The sequence below is a fragment of the Brienomyrus brachyistius genome, chromosome 19 (assembly GCF_023856365.1).
Source record: "Brienomyrus brachyistius isolate T26 chromosome 19, BBRACH_0.4, whole genome shotgun sequence".
In the NCBI taxonomy this organism is placed as follows: domain Eukaryota; kingdom Metazoa; phylum Chordata; class Actinopteri; order Osteoglossiformes; family Mormyridae; genus Brienomyrus; species Brienomyrus brachyistius.
The window spans coordinates 1,085,412-1,102,805 of NC_064551.1; the positions used below are offsets into that span (position 1 = coordinate 1,085,412).

Here is a 17,394-nt window from a genome sequence, read left to right on the forward strand (position 1 = left end):
CTTTTGACCTCCACCCCCTCCCCACCAGAATGGAAAGCCCCATACCTCCTGCTTGGGGAAGACTGCAGTTCCTGGATGGTACACAACCAGTACTCACTTAGGTTACTAATGCGTGTTTTTTTCTTGCTTTTAGTCACTACAGAAATTAATGGCCTGGGCCTAGCCTGTAACGTCTCAGCCCTCAGGGGAAACCCCTAACATCCAGTTGCTTCAGTTAGCATCTGACCCTGCTTTCAATTGAAAACTTGCCAAATAAACTAAAATAGCACCATGGACAATGCATTTTACATGTGAAGTGTCTCACCTATAGAGATACAGTTTAAAAGGCTTAGGCAGAATTTTGAAGGCTTCTCAGACTGCCAGTACGTTACAACAGGTTTATGTTGTCACAAGGGCTTTGCAAAAAACGTTGTGTAACTTAATCGTGTAAGTCGTATTAACACAAGCGCCACTATGAGTAGGGCGACGTGGTTCATTCAGGTTCCTTTAGAATTTCAAACTATCACGATGGCTCATTATTTTAAAGAGCAAACAATCCTATATCGTTAGGTTTTTACTTGCGATCTCCCTCCATACTAAACGCACGGTAATTGGCGCTTCAGACAGCTATCAGAGTGCCTTGCACTAGGATTGCACATGCATGTTATGGAAGTTCCCCAGTTTACATATTATGTTCCAATTTACGCATTTTAACAAGGATAATTAATTGTTAAATAAAGATTTCTCCACTATTACAGTAAATTGACATTTTCACGTCTATAGAAAAAATCCGTATAACGCTTGAACTGACGGGCACGTGGGAGTGTGTGCTGTACTCAGTACGTACCCTTATTGAATAACAGGCAGACTGTCTAAATGTTTACCAATATTGTATTATTATGTTTTACTGGCTTAAAAAGCAACATTATGCACTCAGATCAGAACTTTATTAAGTTGTATTTTTGCTGTGAATTTGCTGTGAACTGCCTGTATTTTCATGAAACCCAAATACATGTGTGACATGCAAGACTAACCGTCTTATATACAATATACAATATATAAAAGATAACTTAAAACGAGATATTCTTTATCTAGTCATCACGAGATAAACAAGTAATTTTCATAATGCGAGGATTTCTCAAGGCATTAGGCCATAAAATACATATAATTACTAAGATACTCATATAATTTATGAATAAATAACTAACAGAACTTGACTGATTATTACTTAATCATTGCGTGCAGCCGGAGCGCCGCTGTGTCTTTAAGAGCCGCGCGGATGTTTCGCCATCGCTGCCCCGTTAAGGGTGGAGTGGTTCCGTGTTGTAATTATAATTATAACTATGGTATGTGTTAAGTCTTAAGTCACTCGCCGTGTGCTAGTTGTGTTTCTCTGTCGCGCTAAATCCATTGAGCTGCATAATGGCTGCGAACGACTGGAAGCAGAAATGCGGAAGTGAGCTGAAGCTGGAAGAGAACAACTTGCCGATGCCAGATACGGTGGACTGGAAATTCGTCTATGAAAAGAAACCTCTAGGACGCAACTTGCTGAAGAACCCGTCCCCTTTCGGTACTGTGATCGCAACCCCCACACACGTCCAGCCGAATGCATAGAGTGAGATCTGCACACCATGCACACGCATTTACATTTCTATCAACCATGTAAATAGTCTGTAGGGTTTGCAAACTGCCCGACGCTTTTGATGTAGTTCATTTTATGTACAGGCACAGGGAACAGGGAAACTGGTTGGCAAGTCGGCGTCCTCTAAGAAGCTGGCGCCCTAGACGGCCGCCTATGTCTCCTATAAGATCGACCGGCCCTAAGTTTAATTTATCCATCAGTCCGTCCGTCCATCCATTTTCCAAAGTGCTTGTCCTACTGGGTCGCGGGGATTAATTTTAAATATAAGAATAATTTAAACAGAAATTGCAGCATGGAGGGAGGGGGCGCCGCGGTGGCCGCAGGAAAGTTACGTATCATTATTACTGCTACTTCTTAATAGGCTTTGCTAGGCAGGTAAATTCATGTGGGCATATTTTCATATTAAGACGCATTAATACCAACTAGTTTTAAGAATAGTGGAGTGTTGCACTTTTTCTTCCTCCGTTTTGTGGCGCCCCTTGGACGGATGGCGCCCTTGGCATTTGCCTGTATTGCCAATGTCACAGGCCGGCCCTGGAGAAAGGTGCCGTAATACAGCCGTTATATGAAAGTTAGAGGGACCGTGTGTCTAACATTTTAAAAACGGGAGCTTTTTGTCAGAACTGTAACGCATAACTTGGTACACAGGTTTGGACCAGAACACGCCGCCGCCTCCTAAGAAGGAGCTGGCAGGAATGTTTGGAGCTGAACCTCCCCGATCCGAACCAGAAGGTGGGAAAGGACACCATCGCTGCTGCATGGAAACGGGTATATATGTCAGAGCAGAGGCTAACCAAAAACGGTTCTCCCCTTGCTGGTTAGGCGACTTCAGTGACTGGACCACATCCGAAGAAACGCTCCCTTACGACACCAGTGGGATTCCAGCTGGTGTTGCCATATGTTACTTACCGCGGTTCAGGTGAGGCAGCTAATAAATGCATGTGTTTTTGTCAATTAGTTCTTATTTGTGATCAAGAGCCTGTTTCCATACTATGTGGGGTGTGTGGCAGGACAGTGTATTAGTGCCTAGTCCATCACACAACGCCAATATACCGATGCTAGGGACGATGTGGACTATCTGGCCGGTGGGCATGCAGGGTTGGGGTGCTGCTGTCTGGGTTAGGATTGTCGGCAGGTCAAACGCCTGAACCCCTCATTGTGTTTCGTGGGGAGCAAGATGGGACGTGCAGAAACAAACCGGTTTCCAAGTGGGATGAATAACATGTCATTGTTCTATGCGATTAAACTCGCCCGTGGATCATGTCCACACTGGCAAGGATGTTCGCGGCTCTGTTCAGTCTGGAGAGTTGTGTCGAGCTGCAGGTTTTCACTTGTTTCCACTTCAGCTAAAGAAACTGATCAGTGAAATGCAGTGAAAGGTCCGTCTCATAACTGACTCACATCCTCGTGGCTGGAACGGTGGTTCCCGTGACGCATCTACTGTTCGCTTTCCCTGCGAAGCTGTCTGCAGGCATATGGTTGACGCCCAGCTAAATTCCAGCAGCATTTTCCAGTGGGTTTTCAGACTGCTGCTTTGTGCTAGCAGTAAATGCTAAACGTCTCCATTAACCTTAGCATGTGATTCAGTCAAGTTGCACTCTGGTCTTGTCAGGCAACTGTAAACTTTCACAGAACGTGTGAACAGGGTTGGCTTGGGTCTTGGATGTGGTGGTACAGTTCACACACCTCCAGGGTGTGAACAAGTTTGCATAGATCACATTTGGGGACCAGAATGTCCGCAAAGTGCGGTAAACCTGAAACTTCCTTTTTGGGGGCCTCTTTCAGGTCCTCATTTGGATAACCTCAGTTTTATAACAATCTGTGAATGCAATCAAAAAGGTAAAAAATACCAAGTCTAGTATTTTGGTTGGTTACTTAGGGTTAAGGTCGTCATCATTGGGATTAGGGTTGTGCTCATGGTAATGAATGGATGGTCCCCGCAGAGATGCAAGTACAGATTTGTGCGTGTGTGTGCCCTGCAGTGGGCTGGCGTGCCATGCAGTTTGCACAGCCGCCATGTGCTGCCTTAGGTCCCCTAAGGCTGATATAATTGTTCTGATGACCTATTCTTCCCCCACCCCCCACCAATTTCCTGTCTAGCTCTTTTGAGATGTCTCAACTGTATTAATGCTTGTACAAAGCTGTACAACTCAATATAACTTTGAGTTGTTTGTCAATATTGCCACACTCCCAAGCAGACATTAAATGCATACCTGTATTACTGAAACCATAAAATCTGCTCGGTGTTAACTAGTCTTTACTTTGTAGTTTAAAAAAAAAAAAAATTTTAATATACATTTTAATCATTTAGGAGACTCATTTGACACTTTTTGTATTATAAGTGTGGTCCCATTTGAGCCTGTTCCTGCTGTCCGTGCCACTCTGCCTCCACAGCTGGTTCACCCTGGAGCAGAAAGTGGACCTGAAAGAGGAGGGATTTTGGGATGAACTTCTGGACGACTTTCAGCCGGATATAGCCATTGAGGACTGGTAATCTTGCTGCGTCGCATCACTGGTGCTGCGTTCTGTGCAGAGCTGCTGCGTTCCCCCCCCCCCCCCCCTAACGGCACATCCCCCCCCCCCCCCCCCCCCCGCGCAGGTACGAGGAGAGCCAGCTCCACAAATCTGTCTATGTGCTGAAGGTGACGCTGCTGGGAGCAGATGGCCAGACGGTGATTAAGGAGCACATGCTCTCCCCGGAAGAGGATCAACGTAACGACTCCCACACCTGGAAGCGGGTGATGCCTTTGCGCTTCTGAGAAAGTAGCGGATTAACTAGCTGATGGTGCCGCTGCCTGTGGGTTTGAGGAAAGAGGAGCTGCCCGTTACCTGTCGTCGAGGGGGCTGATGTGTATGTTGGGTATATATGGTACACAGGATGTATATCAGTCACACCTTCTGTATCACGGCTTCATCCACCGTGACTCGGATGCATCACACGGTCGGCGAAGCATAAATTCTTGGACTTTTGGGAGTTTTGCTGAAGTCGCAGATGACATGCAGTTTAGTAACTCGTACATGCATAATTATATGTACATACACACATATATAGTGTGTGTGTGCGCGTGCGTACCCCAGGCAGATAAATTCAGAATTTGTTTCTGGGAGGAGGGGGGTGGCACATGCGCACAAACAATTTCAAATTTTTGGTTTTAACATATTTTAGTAAACAAATTAATAACTATCATATAACCAGAATATTTAAGTAAAATATTCATTTATAGTAATGATAAATTGAAACCAAGGTGATGATTCTAAAAGCTGATCTGAGTTCATTGACAAGCAGACTCTGGGTGCTTTGAATAGTAACACTTTTACAATGACAAACGCCAAGCCTTTGTGACATTTACTTGTTAATGGTCTTGGGAGCTCTGATTCATAGCCAGTCCTGAGACACTTGCTTAATTCTGTAAAAATACTGTAAATTTATTAGCTTATAAAAAGGCCTTTGACAATCAGTGTGTAACTTGCCATATTCTAAAGTCGTAACCCTATTTCCCTGATCATGTTAAAGCAGCAGTATTTCAGCTTTTTTGCCTAAATCTGGATCAGCTGTTCATGTTACCCGAAGCAACAACCTGACTGAACACAAAAGTGAAAGGAAGCAAATACTTATAAATATTCTGCTGGTAATGAATTAAGAAGCAAACCAGAGTAAAGCCTAAAGAAGTTTTAGTACAAAGCTGTCATTCAGTGGCGTAGATGGATCCACATTCAGGCCAAAAACGGGTTACTTTGCCATTTCGGGAAATATTAACAACACTAACAGTGACAGGCTGAATCGCACCGAATCCACTCCGTAGTGTCCAAACCACAAGCTTGTGTTGTAGCAGTTTTACGTGTGTGTGTGTGTCTCACGCTTGTACTGTATTCTAGCCGTCTTTCTCGTACAGTAGGGATTTGTAGCAGCACCTGTGACCTTTGCCTGCCTCGGCGTCTCTCTACAGGTGACACATGTCTTCTCCGGCTACGGGCCCGGTGTGAGGCAGATTCACTTCCTCCACAAGCTGAAGAACAGGGATCAGATTCATGTCACCCATGCCACGGGGAGCTCCGTCATCGTCAGGGCCACTAGGTCCACCAGGCCCTGAAGACGCTTCTATCTGCACACTTGCACGTTGTTCCTAATTTCTGCTTTTTTTTTGACATGCGCTATTAGATTAACAGGTGTGGAGGATGCAAGAACCTCTTAGGCTTTAAATGAAATGTGTTTTTCATCCAGCCTTAATCCAAACCAGATGCCTGTGACTTTGCATTTGCAGCAGTGGAGCTGAGATGAGTGTCTAATTCAGAATTTTTGTGACATTAAAATAACCGCAGGGAATAAAACTTGATCTGTGATTATGACTTTCTTAGCCCAGGGAAGGCCATCCTCTTAAAACGCGGGTCAAGTGCAGCAGTATCTGCTAGCATGTGGTTGGCATGAATCCTGTGGAATCGCGATGACATACTCGCACACAGACTGTCGATCACACCTTGCGCTGCCGCTGTTGTAGTGTTTCACCGGAAATCAGCGGTGGCTCTTTGAAGTCCCCTGGCCAGCACTATGACCTTCGAGGCTGTCAAGTAGCTGGTGAAAAAAGAAAAAAAAACTTTAATGTTACAATTTTAAAGCTGAAACAATGATAAATATTACAATGTATTAAACAGATCTCTATTGTGGTATCCATAATCCATAATTTTTTATCAGAAAATTGGCGTGCAGGCTACAGAAATCTACTGACATTGATATATACTCCAGTGTATTGCACAGATTTCTAATATGGTATAAAATATTCATAATTTACTATCAGGTACTATGCATGCATGCTAAAGAAATATACTGCTGTGCAACTGAGCTACATACCTTGCTGCACTGAGGTCCACAGTGACTTCCTCAAATGGTTGCAAGATTGTGCACATTTCTTGCACTGTGATCCATTCCTCCTGGGACAGGTGGCGGACAGGTGCATTGATGACGGCCAGGGTGGAGATTATGGCATTTTTACTGGCAATAAAGCCTTTCAACATGTAGTAGGTGGAATTCCACCTTGTAGGACAATCCTGTTTCGGTCGGAGCTCCTCCATCTTCATTTGTAGTTGAGTCTCCTTCAGTTTTTGTGCCCCCACGGTGCTTCTGTGAAAGTATTCCACTGCCTCTTTCACCTTATCAATGATGGGCTTTTAAGCTTGCAGGACATCTCTTACCACCAGGTTAATAGTATGGGCCAGGCATGGTAGGTGCATCCATCCAATGGTTTGTATAGCCTTAGTAACATTTGCCGCATTATCGGTTAGGCAGCACACTACTTTCTTGTCCACCCCCCACTCTGCTGCAACACTAAGCAGCTGTTGTGCAATGTTGTCTGCTGTGTGCCGCTCACTGAATTCAAAACAGTCCAGGAGGCAGGAGGCCACACGGAAATCCTCGATAAAATGGCAGGTTACAGACAAATATGATGCTGTCGTTCTTGAAGTCCAACAGTCTGTGGTTAAACAGACAGCTGGTACTTTTGACACCCTTTTATGCAAAGATGCTGTCTCCCTGTCATACATATCCGTGACCTTCTGGGCTAGTGCCTTCCTACTTGGAGGAATGTAGGAGGGGTTGAGCGCCTGTGAATATTTTTTTAATCCTGTGTCCTCCACTATTGAGAAAGGCTGGAAGTCAGTGGCTATCATCTTTGCCAGCTCTTCGTCTATCTTCTCCTGTCTTAATGGGGTCACGACAGGAGGTAAATATTGACTGATGGATGTCTGCTTTCTTTTTGGTCGTGCCTGGCCAGGCGATGTGGTGGGCCCAGTGGGGTCAGAGGCTGCTGTGGCTGCAGTTGCACTTGATGTGGAGGCAGAGGAGGCAATGGACACATCAGTGTCACTGTTGTTGTCTGAGTCTGGCTCTGCTCTCAAACCTGTGACCTGCAGTGTTGGGCGTTGAGTATTCAAATGCCTGTGTAAATTATTTATTGACCCAGACTTAAATGAAATGACTTTTTGACAAACGCTGCATTTAGCCTTACTGTTTTCTTCCCGAGAAAAGTGCACCCAAATGCTGCTCCTTTTCCTCTGGCTGTTTTTCAGACGTGTCACGTGTGTGTCTTCTTCCTTCGAACGACCCGCTATTACTGACGTTGGCACTGAGACAGGGGCACTCGCACGTGTTTTGTTTTTGTTTGTTTTTTTAACTGGAGTAAGCATGTGACGGCAGCGGGCACAAGTCATGGCTCCGCTCCTACCCAATGACAGAGGCACACTCACACACCATTCACTCACACATGCACACCTACGGGCAATTCAGCAACTCCAATTAGCCTCAGCATGTTTTTGGACTGTGGGGGGAAACCGGAGTAGCCGGAGGAAACCCCACGACGACACGGGGAGAATATGCAAACTCCGCACACATGTGACCCAGGCGGAGACTCGAACCCGGGTCCCAGAGGTGTGAGGCGACAGTGCTAACCACTGCACCATCATGCCGCCCCCTCTGTGTAAAACACGCATAGGAAAAAAACGTCACAACTCAGTTGATCATTTTAGTTAGCTGGCTGGCGAGGGATACTCAAGTCGAGACAAGTCTGCAAACACCTTTACATGTACGTACGATTTTTATTTCCGTGTAAATACTGTAGTCTGCAGGGTTTGCACACTACCCCAACGCTTTTGATATCGCCAATTTTAATTGTTATAATAGAATAATATAGTTTTGCCGTAAGATTTCTTGCCAGTCCTTACGCGTGAGAGCTGGCAAGCCAACTCCGGAGATTTAGGGACAGTCGATACATAGTTACCCGAATAACAAAAATAAACAGGAGTTGTTCTAAGCTTTGGGATGGCATTCCGCAAAAGTTATTATCGCGCAGTGGGCTTTGCAGTTTAAGAGTTTGCCTGTGTATGCAGCGACGCGTTTCCGGAGCGGTCTGCCTAGAAATCAATGAATGAAACTACAGAAGCTATGCTCATAAAACAGGAAACCTCAACAGACTATAATGTGAAGGAAACGATACTTCAAACTACATTATTCTGACAGGGGCTTTTGTTGTAATCGTGCACGTTTTCCCGTAAGTACGAGTCTTAAATAGAAGTCCAAATCCTCCGCATCGAAGCTGCATCGCGATGGCGACATGGATGCTCTTCTCCTGCTGTAAGTTATGCATATTATTGAATTCGTTGTTTTGTGTGTATTAATCTATGGATTTTAATGATAGATATACCATACGCTTTATTGGGGAAGAATGTAAAAAGGTAAGCAATTGAAAGACACTCCTGTGCAACGGCGCAGGAGTTGGAGGAAGAGAGGCTTTTAGTTTTGGGAGTTTGAAGAATGAAACCAGGATGAAGCCACAGAGTTTGAGAGTGTAGCCCGTCGCCCCTGGTTCCAGCGCCTCGGAGTCAATGTTCCTGCGCTGAGTCAATGTTCTATTAAGTCATTTTTTCATAGAATGAAAACTATGACTGCTGGGGTATTTCTTGCTGTTTCTCAGCCTCAGTGTCATCGCCCTTTCAGGTCTTCTTATGATGAATTCAGCTCAAACCATTGAGGTCCCTCTTGGAGACAAGGCTGTTCTACCCTGCAATGGATCAGGATATGGAGATACTTTCACTGAGCCGAAGAGCGTCACGTGGCAGACCCAAGATCAGATAGTGGTCGAGTACAATGGAACGGGGCTCAAGATTGGCCCTGGGTTTGAGGCCAGAGTACAGGTTGACATGAAGAAGTTCCAAGAAGGAGACTTCACACTAACCTTGTACCCCACATTCTACAACGATGGTGACGTGTATGAATGTGTGTGGAATAGGGGTGCAACAGATCAGGCATTTCTTGGGAGTGTCTCGGTTAAAGTATTAGGTAAAATAACTTGGATTAGTTGGATTAATTCCATGATTTTTAAGTCTGTATTCTCTGGTTCACATCTATCCGTATGTCTTTCTTTTTCAGCCCCTCCTGTTCCAGCCCCTCTCTCCGTCATGGTGGGGCAGCCTGCCACCCTGCCCTGCTACGCTCACATGTACAGGCATAAGAGCCACAATGCCGTTTCTTTTCAGTGGAAGAAAGGCCAACAGGAAGTTCTGACGATGAAATCAGGAGAGATCACTTGTGGTTTGCAGTACCAAAGCCGAATCTCTGTGTCACTAGACCGGATCCGACAGGGGGACCTGTCGCTCACCGTGGAAAGTGTCCGTCCCGCCGATGAAGGTGTTTATTCCTGCTCTTATGAACTGAACGACCACCCTGAAGATGGAGACCCTGGCAGTGCCCGGGTGATGGTTACAGGTAAGAATATGCAGCTCTGCACGTCTCACTGCATAACTGCGCTGCTTCCGCGAGTAGATTAATTCTTTGATGTCATGCTTCAGATTTCTGCATGTTAGGGCCATTTTGTAATTAGTGTGGTGCAGAAATGGCAGATGTGTCTTTGAGATCCACTGGACGGTTGATTCTCTTTCCTCCAGCTTATACAGCCAACGTCTCGTTGTCTCTGGGAGAGTCTTTCCACCTGCCGTTCTACACGGAGAATCCAGTGAGGGTCCAGTTCTCCAAGGCAGGTTCTGACCATCCAGTGATTCTGTGCTCTGTACATAACGACCAAGCCCAGTGGAACGCGAATTACAGTCGGCAAGCTTTCGTCCAGAATAGCACTCTGTTCTTGGACAGTGTCACTTCAGCTGATGAGGGGCTGTACACAGTGCAGGACATGCTGACTAACCGGACCGTCGCTGCTGTCTCTCTGAGCGTGACGAAGGGCCACACAGGTACGTGCGTAACTCCATTGACTGCTTTCTCTTTTTCATTGTGATGTTATGTTGGAGGGCAGCTGAGGTCCCTCAGTGTGACGCAGCACATTCCTCTGTTTTCACAGAACCACGAATTTGGCCGCTTGCAGGTACAGCTCTGGTTGTGCTGATGGTTGCACTTGTATGGATTTTCATAAAAAAGAGAAGAAGGAAACGTTCCTCAAACACAAGCACATATCAGGGTTAGAAATAGCATCGGAAATATCTGCGGACCCCCCCGACCCCCCCCCGTGAGCTCTGTGACGTTGCTTATTTATTTACACTTATTCTGCCTCTGGTTGCTTTTTAATACTTTTGCATTTTGTGTTCTTCTTAAATAAAATTTATTTTCTTTGTAAGAATAAGGTTTGGTATTCAAAATTTTTTCTTTCAAGAGTTTATTTAATATTGCCTGTGCAGGTTCTGTACATCATAGCTGTAGGTTCATATGTTACGTGCCTGGGTACGTCCTCCATTCCCCCACCCCCCCCTTTGCAAAACCTTCTGACTGCCTGTGACAATAGATCGGTCACCAAAACTGCTTTTGCTTTTGAGGTGGGGAGGGACAAAGGAAGTAGGCAGATAATCAGATAAAAGGAATCGGCTTATATTAGTTACTTTTTATATAAATGAATAGTATGAAAATTAAAAAACAAAATGAAATTATTTCCCAGGCAGGGTCCTGGTTAGCCAGGTGGACCCCTGTGTAGACCCCCGCAGAGCTGGCTGACACGTGTGGTCAGAGTCCCAGAGGTCTGCTCTGTCCTGACCTGGTCAGCCGAGAAAGGCGTACGGGGAAGCAGCGTGGGGCTGGAGACCCCGGCTTTAGTGTCTTTGATGGAAAAGTCCCAAGGAGGTGAGAAAGGTCCGGAGGTGGGAGGGGCAGGGAGTGGCCTGAAATCCCCTCAGCCCTCGTAAGGCTGGGAGTGCAGGGGCAGGGTGGGACTGGCTTGTCAGAGTGAAGTCTGTTCCCTCCCATTGCAAGTTTCCAGCCTGCTTGTAGCCGACGGTGGTTCCCTTTTCATGCCACACCTCCTTCTCGCTCTTCTGCTCTGTCTGCGCTGTATTCCTGGCAGGTCTGGATCTTCGGCTCCGCCGGCAGCTGTTCATCTCCTCCTAGTCTCCAGACCTGAAGGCTCTTTTCTTATTGTTAAGATGGTCCTTCAGGTCCTTTGTGATCTTTGGTTATTTCTAGAAAATCAGCACTTTTTTTTGTATGGGGTGTTGACGACCATGAAAAACAGGATGTGGTCTTTGAGATTGCTGAGTCACTGGATTCACGCACGCAGCATGTCCCCTCTGAGCTGTTCTGCAGAGCCTCCTCAGAGCCTCAGCCTTCATCAACTTCCTCACTGTCTCGGTCGGTGAGATGCGCCATGATGTGATCGGAGCTTCCCAGGGATGTCGCAATGACAGACTTTACTGCCTCCTTAGAATTAGCTTATAAAAAACCCAGGGTCCTGTCCCCCCCCCCCCCCCCCCCGGGGGCAGCACACAGACTGATAAGAATGGGTGAGGGTGGAGGGGAGTGAAGCAAGGGCATAGTCATCAGAGAGAACCGTCAAAAGCAGTGCAGCAGTCAGTGGTGAGTTTGATAACCACGGAATGCATATCCTCCATGGCTGCTGCCTCGGCTGCTGACCAGGGGACGTATCAGACACACGGCTCCACACATGACTCATCGCAGAATTAGCTCTCCCTCTAGAGGAGTCTGGGCGCCTGTCTAACATCCACGTCATGGTCAGACTGCACTTCACCTAAGATGGCAGTCAGAATGGACCTGCCCTCATTTGTCCTTTTACTTGCACACCCGCGTTCGTATGTCTGAAAGTTCGTAAGTTGAAAGTTCGTAAGTAGAGGAGCATCTGTACTACTACATACTGACCAGCTTCTTCTCCTCTTGCTTTGCTTACGTTTCTTCTTGCTTGACCAGCCTCTCACCAGTGGCCATCCTCACCTTATCCTTCCTCTGGGCTTCCCATTTCCCCACAAAGTCTTCGAGCTTCCCAGCATGCTGAAGATGCTGGATGGGAAGGCAGGCTTTTCCCCCAGCGTCTCCTGCCTCCTCCTTGGTCTGCGCTGCCACATCATGCTTCACCGATCCCTTTCCTCCTATTCAGTGCAGATATACTGAGGACGTCGCCATTGAACAGAAGCTTGGAACCTGATAAAGACTCTTTCTTGCTACTGAGCAAGTGTACTTCCTCATGTTTATGCGAAGTGGCTATATGATGGCAGAGGAAGACAAGAGCTTATCAGTAAAGAAACCTCCCCTGCTGTCACTAATAAGATCTTGAAAAGGGTGTTGATGTGAAAACATCTATGGGTTGACCAAACCCTAAAAGACCTGTTTATACCAATTACTGCCAGTGGAGAATCAAATCAGGGGGTGAGAGGTTGACATCTGCACAATAATGGCCGCGATGCTGTGGGTGTTTCCAGGCAAGCAGTTTGATAACTGAGTTCTAAGAATGTTTGCGTGAGGAATTGATATACAGAGAGAGAGAGGGAGCATGTCCCACATTCTCTAAGGTTAAAGTCTTAAGATTTAAGGATTTAAGGTTTACTGGCATCAGTGATTGAAGCATCTTTGGCAACACATTCTAAGCGTGGTTAATATATTTAGGTTGGGTTTTGTGGAAGTTGTGTGAGGCAACTTGATTTCCTGCTTTCTAAAGAGGGCAGGAAAAACCCCCACCTTTATATAACTCAACGGGTGTGGGGGGGCTAATGCGTTAGCTGAGTGCTTTTAAAGTGAATCTGTTTGTGCTTTGTGTCTCTATGTCGGGCCTGAGACTGGGGTGGCGTCCTGCATTCATAGTTCGCACTTTTATCTGTACCATAATATCTCCCAAGTCTAGTAACAACTTTATAAGTGCAGCAACTTTAGCAACTGAGAAAAACTGTAAAAAGCTAAACCAGCCCCATCAGGTGATGGCATTTTTGGGCAGCAGGAAATCCATCAGCATAACAGAGATAACATCAGTATGTTACTGGCAAGCTGCGTTAATGGAATCCCCCTTCAGTCATACAGATAGACAGCTAATGGGCAGAAGCTCTCCTTGCACAGAGTAAGCAGAGGCATTGTCTTTAGCATTGTCTTCAGCATTGTCTTCAGCATTGTCTTTAGCATTATCTTTAGCATTGTCTTTAGCATTATCTTTAGCATTATCTTTAGCATTGTCTTTAGCATTGTCTTTAGCATTGTCTTCAGCATTGTCTTCAGCATTGTCTTCAGCATTGTCGTCAGCATTGTCACTATTTTTGTTTATCTCATTTATTGTTCATCTGCTTTAAAAGGGACTTTTCTGGTTTTCACTTTCCTGTAGGGTGCTGTAGAACCCTCCACAATCACTGGTGCCCCTTGTAAAGTCTTGTAAAAGGGGTTAGAAAAAATCCACCTTTTGGTGAAGTAGTTTCATATCACACCGAAAAAATGAGAAAACTCCAGCCTTTCATTAAAATATATTTATTGAAAGATATTTTCAACAAAAACCACATCTGCCGCAATTATTGTCACCCCCGGAAATTATAGTGAACACAATGTAGTGTTACGAGTTCACATGTAACTGAAGCATGTTTCCCAAGTAAATCGTACATCTTGGAGTTGATTGAGTGTGTAGGAACCTTCAAGCTGTAATCCATGATATCCTGATTAACTGGGGAACAAACATGAGGTGACACAGAGGCCAATTTCCTTAGTCATCCATCAACATGGGAAAGATGGGACGGCCTCGTTTCTTACCCAAGATTCATGCAAACGTTTATTTGGATGCATTGACTGCTGCTAGTGATACACTATGCAACCTTCTGGACAGATGGTAGATGGGACAATAGCCCCATGTTGTGGTGGAAATGGGTAACTGCAGATGATGTCACCAAGTGCTCAAAAGAACTATCGGGCTACATGTTTTTTTTTTTCCGTACCAGAAGCCACAGCTAGCGACTGTTATTACCGGCAGTTGGTCACAGACTAAAATCATGGGGCCAGTCTGCCGTGACAGAGACACTAATTAAAGAGGTAAACTGGAAATGCGAGAATCTCTAAGATGCAGGGCCTGTCACGTTCTCGCTCTTCTTTATCTAAGATACTGATCCAGGCGCTCCATCCTTCTCTGCTGAGGAGAGTTACCTTTAACCTGTTGGGTAGATGCTTTTACCCAAAGTAATGTGAAGTTTTGAGAAGCAGGGTTAGACAATCACTGGAGAAATGAGGGCCAGTGGTCTTCCTCAGGAGCCCATCAAGGAAGTGAGCTGTGGAAGTACACATTGTGTTATAGTCCACAGAAGACAATCCACAAATATGTGTTTTATAAATTTCTGTCTTGTAAAATCATACCGACAAAAATATGGAGGGATTTGTACACATGAAACATATTTTGCACATTTGTGGATCACATCCTGTCTATTTGTGGATCATGTTACATTTATATTTAATTTATTCACATCTTCAAAATGAAATGAAAATAATATCCATTTTTGAAACCGCTTGTCCTATTCAGGTCACGGGGGTCCGGAGCCTATGGCAGAGGATAACCTTGCTATGGTGTTCGGGTCGGCGCCGACCCGTTTGTAAGTTTAAAATGCATAAAAGAACCACATAAATCTGTGTGCTGCGTCACGACGTTTTCACTTTGTCAGGAACCTCTATTTAAACAAAACAAGAAAATCACTAAATTATAAATGCTATGGTGAAGATAACAGCTTGGATGTTCGGGTCGGAACCGACCCGTCTAACGGAAAAGTAACACAGGACAAAGGATGATGCAGCTTGTCTGTCCATTTTAATCTTTTTTTGATTGTCTGGTTTTTACATTCAAATTCCAGTGTCTTAATATTGTTAGGAATAAAAATTTCATTTGAAAGGGAGTATTTGCATTATGACAGTATTATATTACCATTACATCAGTGGCTTAAAATGATCTTAAAATGACAATGATATTATCGCGATTACTTCTCGGACAAATCATCCAAGAGAAGTAGTTCATGATAAGCCAAGTCAGGGGGAGCTGATCAGCTATCCACAGACTGTCTGAGTCACATTGTGACATAAGCTATTTCAATAATTATATTACAGTGTCGTTGTACTGTTTGCCAACAACCAGTAGTAAACAGACATGCCTGTGTTGGTGCTAACAAGTATATAACTTGTTTTTGAGAAGTGTCAGGTAACTTTGTGTCTGCATGCACAGTCAATCTGTAAATAAGACACGTGTCCCTGTAGTGACCTTTTGCGATGTCACATTGAAACATAAATCATAAACCAAAAGGATTTCCCATATTACACATCTTTTTCCAGTATTATAAAAACAAACAATCGATACATAGAGCAAATACCACTTTTTCAGTGAGCGTTCACTGTCGTGCCAGGAGAGATTACGAGAATACAGGGGCATCAAAGAAAGACAGTCTTTATGGTCCACACAGCTGGTTAATTATTTCATGCCTATAATATTGCCCTGATGCCCGAATCACTATTTGGACCCAGCTTAGTAGAACAGCTAAGCAGAGTGGTCGTGTCTTCCTCGTTTTCACAGGCTTCAGAGTCAGTGATGGAAGCATTATTAGCGACACAGAGCCTCTGTAGTTCGCTCTGCTGTCTGTATCCACGTTCCTGTGTCTGTTTCTGCGAAGTGTGAAGTTATTCACTTTTAAGGAGAGGCTGTGCTTGGTTATCTCTGCCACAGACGCTCACTATCTGTGTCACTGTCCAAGAAAGACCGTTTAAATGTTGGAGTCAGTCTTTTCTGAAGAATATTATACTTATATATATATATATATATATATATATATATATATATATAAATATAAATAAAATTATATATTTATAACACACCAATAAAAAATGAGTCCCTGCATAAGCTTTCAGAGACCTTACAGTTTCATATTTTGACTGCATTAACCAACACTGTCTCATATTACATTGTGCTACCTTTACTGTCTCTGTTACAGCCCAATAGTTACTATGACGATGGCAGTGGAAATTTGTTACACGGAGTGCTTACTATTTACAGTTTATTAGTCTTTATTTTTATTTGTACTTCTTAAACAACAAATATTGAAATGCATTTTTATGTGAGACATTTTGCAGTTGTTATAATTGCAGACGCTGACGAGGTTTCGGAGAATGAGTTAAGTACTGGCACTCAGGCACAGGTGTCAGAATGAGAAAGTGTGGCTGAGATGCCCCAGGTGGGTGACACTGCAGGTGGGTGATACTGCAGCTGGGTGACACTGCAGGTGGGTGACACTGCAGCTGGGTGACACTGCAGGAGTGTGTTTGGAGAATGCAGACTAAATTCTCTTTCTCTTCTGATAAGTTTAGCAGTCAATGTGACAAATAAATATCCCATTGCTTACCTAAAGCGGACACCAGTATTACATATTCATAAAAAGAATTTCCAGAAGGTTCCATGACTGCCCCCTAGACTTGCTCCTTCAACTGGAATCAAACGTCTGGGTGACGCTGGGCGGCGACTGGCCCGTGTCCGTATCATGTGGCAGAACATGAGCAGGCTGGCTTTACAGTCCTACCAGCTCCTTTTTGGAGGGAGCGGATGGGCTGATGAGGGTGGGGTGTCTTTAACATGAGCTGTTACTTTAAGTAGCTTGTGAGCGTCAGCATCGACTGTCAGTCCCTGCTGGCCGAAATCCAACATGTGATATGAGGAAGCCTCCTTGGTTAACAGTTATGAAAGCTAATATAATTGCAATATCTGAATTAATAATGGCAACGTGACAAAATGTGCACTTCATGCGACCTGCGAGAGGGAAGGCAGCAGCTTGCTGCGCTCATGCACGCACTCACATGCTGCACCGCTGTGTGGCAGCACAGAGAACGGGGGGAGTGTGTGCGTGTTGCATGTGAGACTGCTTACCTCACAATGATCGGCCTGCACCAGGACTGGCTCCTGGGAATGGGCTGCTTCTTTGGAATTCCTGAGATTGCCCAAAATTCTCTCTGATATTTGTTTTAATTGCTGTACATGTTACATTTTCTTTATTTAGCAGATGCATTAATC

The 17,394-nt window shown here is 44.8% G+C and overlaps 2 protein-coding genes across 4 annotated transcripts; both read left to right on the top strand.

Moving 5' to 3' along the window:
• Nucleotides 1-1,257: 1,257 nt before the first annotated feature.
• On the top strand, nucleotides 1,258-5,950 carry nccrp1 (P1, F-box associated domain containing). Its single transcript, XM_048985877.1, has 6 exons — nucleotides 1,258-1,549; nucleotides 2,270-2,353; nucleotides 2,444-2,540; nucleotides 4,016-4,111; nucleotides 4,221-4,359; nucleotides 5,569-5,950. Exons 1-6 carry the CDS (start codon nucleotides 1,402-1,404, stop codon nucleotides 5,710-5,712), a joined length of 708 nt encoding a protein of 235 aa, XP_048841834.1. The 5' UTR covers nucleotides 1,258-1,401; the 3' UTR covers nucleotides 5,713-5,950.
• A 153-nt stretch (nucleotides 5,951-6,103) lies between these two features.
• LOC125714854 (uncharacterized) lies at nucleotides 6,104-10,737 on the top strand. 3 transcript variants are annotated; one of them, XM_048985875.1, is made up of 6 exons: nucleotides 6,104-8,193; nucleotides 8,628-8,741; nucleotides 9,105-9,446; nucleotides 9,537-9,872; nucleotides 10,052-10,351; nucleotides 10,459-10,737. In XM_048985875.1, exons 2-6 carry the CDS (start codon nucleotides 8,714-8,716, stop codon nucleotides 10,578-10,580), a joined length of 1,128 nt encoding a protein of 375 aa, XP_048841832.1. In that variant the 5' UTR covers nucleotides 6,104-8,193; nucleotides 8,628-8,713; the 3' UTR covers nucleotides 10,581-10,737. The 3 variants fall into 3 exon arrangements, with proteins under 3 accessions (XP_048841832.1, XP_048841831.1, XP_048841833.1); XM_048985874.1 differs by having other exon boundaries at nucleotides 6,104-8,741; XM_048985876.1 differs by lacking the exon at nucleotides 8,628-8,741.
• The last annotated feature ends 6,657 nt before the right edge of the window (nucleotides 10,738-17,394 follow it).

Excerpts from the sequence above, each read along its gene's own strand:
- nccrp1 (XM_048985877.1), top strand. The coding sequence starts at position 1,402 with ATGGCTGCGAACGACTGGAAGCAGAAATGCGGAAGTGAGCTGAAGCTG. Across the intron at positions 2,541-4,015 it reads TGTTACTTACCGCGGTTCAG|CTGGTTCACCCTGGAGCAGA; the intron begins GTGAGGCAGCTA and ends CTGCCTCCACAG. Across the intron at positions 4,112-4,220 it reads GATATAGCCATTGAGGACTG|GTACGAGGAGAGCCAGCTCC; the intron begins GTAATCTTGCTG and ends CCCCCCGCGCAG.
- LOC125714854 (XM_048985874.1), top strand. The coding sequence starts at position 8,714 with ATGGCGACATGGATGCTCTTCTCCTGCT. Across the intron at positions 9,873-10,051 it reads TGCCCGGGTGATGGTTACAG|CTTATACAGCCAACGTCTCG; the intron begins GTAAGAATATGC and ends TCTTTCCTCCAG. Across the intron at positions 10,352-10,458 it reads CGTGACGAAGGGCCACACAG|AACCACGAATTTGGCCGCTT; the intron begins GTACGTGCGTAA and ends CTGTTTTCACAG.